Source organism: Microtus ochrogaster, chromosome 1 (genome assembly GCF_000317375.1).
Source record: "Microtus ochrogaster isolate Prairie Vole_2 chromosome 1, MicOch1.0, whole genome shotgun sequence".
Classification (NCBI taxonomy): Eukaryota; Metazoa; Chordata; class Mammalia; order Rodentia; family Cricetidae; genus Microtus; species Microtus ochrogaster.
Window position 1 is genome coordinate 48,761,004 of NC_022009.1, and position 4,871 is coordinate 48,765,874.

The following is a 4,871-nucleotide window of genomic DNA, read 5'->3' on the forward strand; positions in this document are numbered from 1 at the left end:
GAGAGCCTGTCAGGACAGCAGACAATCACTCCCTACCAGTGAGAGCAGAAAAAAAAGCATGTACTTCTATTGAGCTACTGATGTCCCTGGGGGAACTGCTGGTGTGGAAGGCAGTGGCCGCAGGAGCTGAGAAACTCACGTGAGGGGCTCCGCTATTTGGCAAGAGTAGTCACTGCCTACAAGGTAGCCCTAGGAGAGCTTGTGGCAGCCAGAACCCTAGAAGTGCGCACTGCAGCCAGCTGTTGGTAGAGATGGACGGTAGGCAGCAGCGCCCCCAAAGGAAGACGCTACAGTGGCAGCTTGCTCAAGAGCAAGGGCACCAGTCCCCTCCACACGGGCCTTCAGCAACTTCCAGCCAGCCAGATACCAAGAGCAATCCTCAAGAGGACCTGCAAACCCAAGACTGGGTAAGCAGTAGGAGGCTCTTCCAAAAACCCAGACTCTTAGAAGAACTGATTGGGAAGGGCCAGGGAGAGAGACCTCTGGGACAAGAGGGGAGGACTGAATGGGACTGACAGAAACATGCAGTTTCTATTTCCAGGGCTGTCTTTCTCCAACCACTCTGACTAGGCTTGGGGGTAGACTTGAAACCCTTTAGCTTCCTCTGAGGTCAGGAAGAGGGTGCCACACGTAGCCATCTCAACCCTCCCCAGTGTCCCTCAACCCTGGACAAGGGAGTATCACTAAGTGGGAGGGAGAATGAGGTCCCCACAGCAAGGAAGTGTCCTCTGGATAGACATTGGTCATCACTGAAATGTACATGGCAGCTGTATTTGTGACAGCCTCAAGCAGTATGCAAACCCTGATCAACCGTCAGCAGATAGCAAGCACTGAATTGTGGGTAGGAGAGATAGGCCCAACTGTGTAGACCCCTAGGACACTCCCTGAGCAGAGGGTGTCATACTATCTGTGGGTATAGTTTCTACTGAGAAAGAATTCAAAGCCAGACCACATCAGGCAAGACTGGCCAAGCTCAAGCTAGCAGTGTGTGGGTTGTATAGCCAGCCACGGAGCCAGGCACTGAAGTGTGTCTGTCTACTTGTGTAAGCACTGAGATGAAAGGTCAGTCAGATAAGGAATGCAGGCTCCCAAGCTTGGTGTCATGGTTCACACACTTTCAAAAAACGAGCAACAACGAAAAAGAGGGGTCCCAAAGTCACCAGCATGACTGCTTTTGACTTCCTCAGCATGTCCTCCAGGACCCAGTGCTTTGAGGCCCCTGCAAGGTGACAGGTGCTCAGACCTGACCTTTACGGTGCTAACCAGTAGACCCCTCAGCTTTCATGAGGCCAGCGTCTCGACAGGGCATGCTAGATTGTAAAGCCACTGAAGTGTCTCTTGGGTGAGGTTTGCTCAGAAGAGGGCCAGCTGCAGGGATTCTGTATGGTGAGGTGATGGGGAAGAACAGAATCCTGTGGCTGACGGGACCCCAGGATCCAGGTTGGGGACAGTGAGTCCCTTCAATGTCTGCTGCACCTTGGCTCCTTTTGGGACCAGCTCCAATTTGAAGTTCCTCTGCCTCTTCCTTCCTCAGTTCTCAGGCCCTGCTAGTGACCTTGAAGGATGCCCAGGCTGCCTTCCCTAACCCTGTCCCGTGTCAGTTTCTCTCCCTTGGTATAGATTATGCTCTCCCTGGTTCTTCCCTCGCTGGCTGTGTCTCATGTTACCTCCCACAGAGCTCCTGACCTGGCTAACAAAAGTCCTTTGTTCCTCGCTTCTCTGCAAGTTGTCTTCAGCCACAATGCCACACATGATACCTCATAGAACTCAGGCACCTTTGGCCTGAGGCAAGGGTTGGAGAAAGCCTTCCTGGCAGAGGGGTCCTCAGGCATCCAGCCACAGCGCAGTACTTTCTGAGGATCTGCCCAGTGTGCTCTGAACACTAGGGAGGAGCCGGCAGGAGGACACCTCCTTACCTCACCCCACTCTGAAACTGAGTGGCCAGCTAAGGAGCAGCAGACAGCAAAGTCAGCCTCCTGCTGAGACCCAGTGTTTGTCCTAGTTAGTGAAAAAGAGTCTTCTGGAATCTTAACACAGCATGGTGTTCAGAAGTCAGTAGCCTCTGTAGCCACAACAGCTGACAGGATCAGCAAGGGAAGATAGTCTTCACTTTTTATGACAGCAGTAAACTCAGGAAATTTGCAAAACCTGCTTGAGATGAATTTTACCCACCCTTCCCCCAAAGGATTTCAAAGAGTGTGTTCCTGGGGAACAATGTCAGATTCGGTGGTTTCTCTCCAAGGCATCTCTTCATTCAGCATGTCACTAACCATGAATGCTACATGTAGCTAGGCACAGTGGTGCACAACTTCCCAACAAGTGGGAAGCAGAGGCAGGCAGATCTCTCTTGAGTTCAAGGCCAGGCTGCTCTACACGGAGACTTCAGGCCAGTCAAAACAAAGCAAAATAATAATAATAATCCTTACATTTCTCTTGTCTTGCAGCTAAGTGCATATGAAAAAATTAAGAATAGCTGGGCTAGCTTTAACCTAGGAGATTCATAAGGCTTTGCCATAGTCAAGAGGAAAAGGTAGCTTAAATAGCCAAGTAGGAAGAAAACAATCACTATTGGCAACAATATATTGTCTGTCTGGAAAATCTACATACACCAGCTTAAAAAATAAAAGGTGAAGGTTGGTTATATGACTATTATAATTTCCTTGTTTCAATACACTAAACCAGGAAATATCATGAAAAGTTGCCATTCACTGTAGCAACAGAAATTACAAGGTCCTTCAGATTATCCTTTTCAAGGAATACTGAAAAGTTTTGCCAGATAATACCAAGATCTCCTGTGCAACCAGATCCTATTACTGTGTGGACAGAGATGATTTTCATTTGTTTGGTTGGTTTTGGTTTTTCAAGACAATGCTTCACTGTGTTGTGTAGCCCTGACTGTCCTGGAACTCACTCTGTTGACCAGGCTGGCCTTGAACTCACAGAGATCCACCTGTGATTAAAGGGATTAAAGGCATGGGTCACCACTGCTGACTCACATATAATGTTTTAAACCTGCCAGTCTGCCCCAAAATAATTAAGTGGTATTCCTACGGGGAGGGTCATTGGTTTGGGGTTTTTGAAACAAGGTCTCATGTAACCCAGGCTGGTTTTGAACTTGCTATTTAAGCCGATGATAACCTTGAACTCTTGATCCTCCTGCCTCTACCTCAGGAGTGCAGGAATTATAACTGTGTACCACCCTGCCTGTAGGGTAGGTGCTTTGCTTAGGGGACTCTGACTTGGTCCAGGAGGTACGGTCAAGGGTTCAGTCAACAACAGTCCTCTGAAAACAAAATGGAAACTGTACAGTGGCTCCCATCCACAGAAGTCAGTGGTAGACAGTAAAGAGGAGTTGTTGGGAGAGGCCCTTGCCACAGGATGAGATCTCCACAGGGTAGCTGAGTTGCCTCAGGAAGGCAGCCTGGCACTGGCTTCCCCCAGTGAGAGGATGGAAAGGGAACAGGGTAGAAGCTGCTAAGATGTTTACATTCTAGCCTGAGAGTCATGTCCCAGTTCCTCTGTTTTTGTGGAAGAGGCTACATTAGTCATTCTTAGTTTCTGTGAGAGAGAGGGTTGTAGGTAATAGGAGTATGTATGATCACCAGGAGCTGGTTGACACTGGGTATGACCATTCTAGAGGCTGACTGTCATGTACAGTAATTTAAATGTCTGTAGGGCCCTTGGCCAGGCAGTAGTGGAGCACACCTTTAATCCCAATACTCAGGAGGCAGAGGCAGGCAGACCTCTGAGTTTGAGGCCAGCCTGGTCTATAGAGCAAGATAGTGATAGCTATTTTACACTTTGAGAAACCCCGTCTCAAAGAACAAACAAGCCGGGAGGTGGTGGTGCATGCTTTGATCCCAGCACTCTGGAGGCAGAGGCAGGCAGATCTCTATGAGTCGAGGCCAGCCTGGTCTACAAGAGCCAGTTCCTGGACAGGCTCCAAAGCTACAGAGAAACCCAAGCAGGATGAACAGAAGGACCATTTACCTTGTATTATCATGGTGGAAGTACAGAATGCCAGAGATGATCTGAGAAGCAATGAGGCAGACGCAACAGAGGCCACCTTACCCATTGCTGCTGCTGATCGTTATAGAGAAGAGTAGCTCAGATGTGTTGATAGGAGTAAATCAACAGTCAACTTAAAAAAAATTTTTTATGTGAATATACGTGAGCCTGTATGAGTCCGTCTACCACATGCATGCAGGAGCCCATAGAGGCCAGAAGAGGGTGTAATATTTCCCTGGAACTGGAAGTGCAGGGAGTTGTGAGCTGCCATATAGGTACTGGGAACCTAACACAGGTCCTTTGGGAGAGTAGTAAACACTCTTAACTACTGAGCCACCTCTCCAGCCCAGCAGTCTACTTTTAATTTTATGCCCAGTTTAAAAAATCTCTGGCTCTCTGAACATAGCGGACAATGAGGACTGCTGAGAAGTCAAGAACAATGGCACTGGGTTTTTGATCCTACTGCACGTACTGGCTTTGTGGGAGCCTACGCAGTTTGGATGCTCACCTTACTAGACCTGGATGGAGGTGGGGATTCCTTGGACTTCCCACAGGGCAGGGAACCCTGACTGCTCTTCGGGCTGATGAGGGAGGGGGAGTTTGATTGGGGGAGGGGGAAGGAAATGGGAGGCAGTAGCGGGGAGGAGGCAGAAATCTTTAATAAATAAATAAATATCAAAAAAAGTCTCTGGCATGAAGAAAAATAAAATGATAAACAGAAAAAAATTCCCATCTCTCACCTCAATTCTGAGAACACACCTCAGAACACATGAGAAGGAAGCAAGTGGACAGGTAAACGGCAGGGGAGGCCGTCAGAATCCAAGTGGACAGGTAAACGGCAGGGGAGGCCGTCAGAATCCAAG

General features: G+C 48.8%; 1 protein-coding gene across 1 annotated transcript in view; it reads left to right on the forward strand.

The window, feature by feature from the left end:
* The first annotated feature begins 251 nt into the window (after positions 1-251).
* The window catches only part of Tex22 (testis expressed 22), a 12,586-nt gene continuing 7,966 nt past the window's right edge, over positions 252-4,871 (forward strand). Inside the window, exon 1 of the mRNA XM_005343628.1 lies at positions 252-407. Coding sequence (XP_005343685.1) covers positions 252-407 — 156 coding nt within the window. The remainder of the gene's footprint in view (positions 408-4,871) is intronic.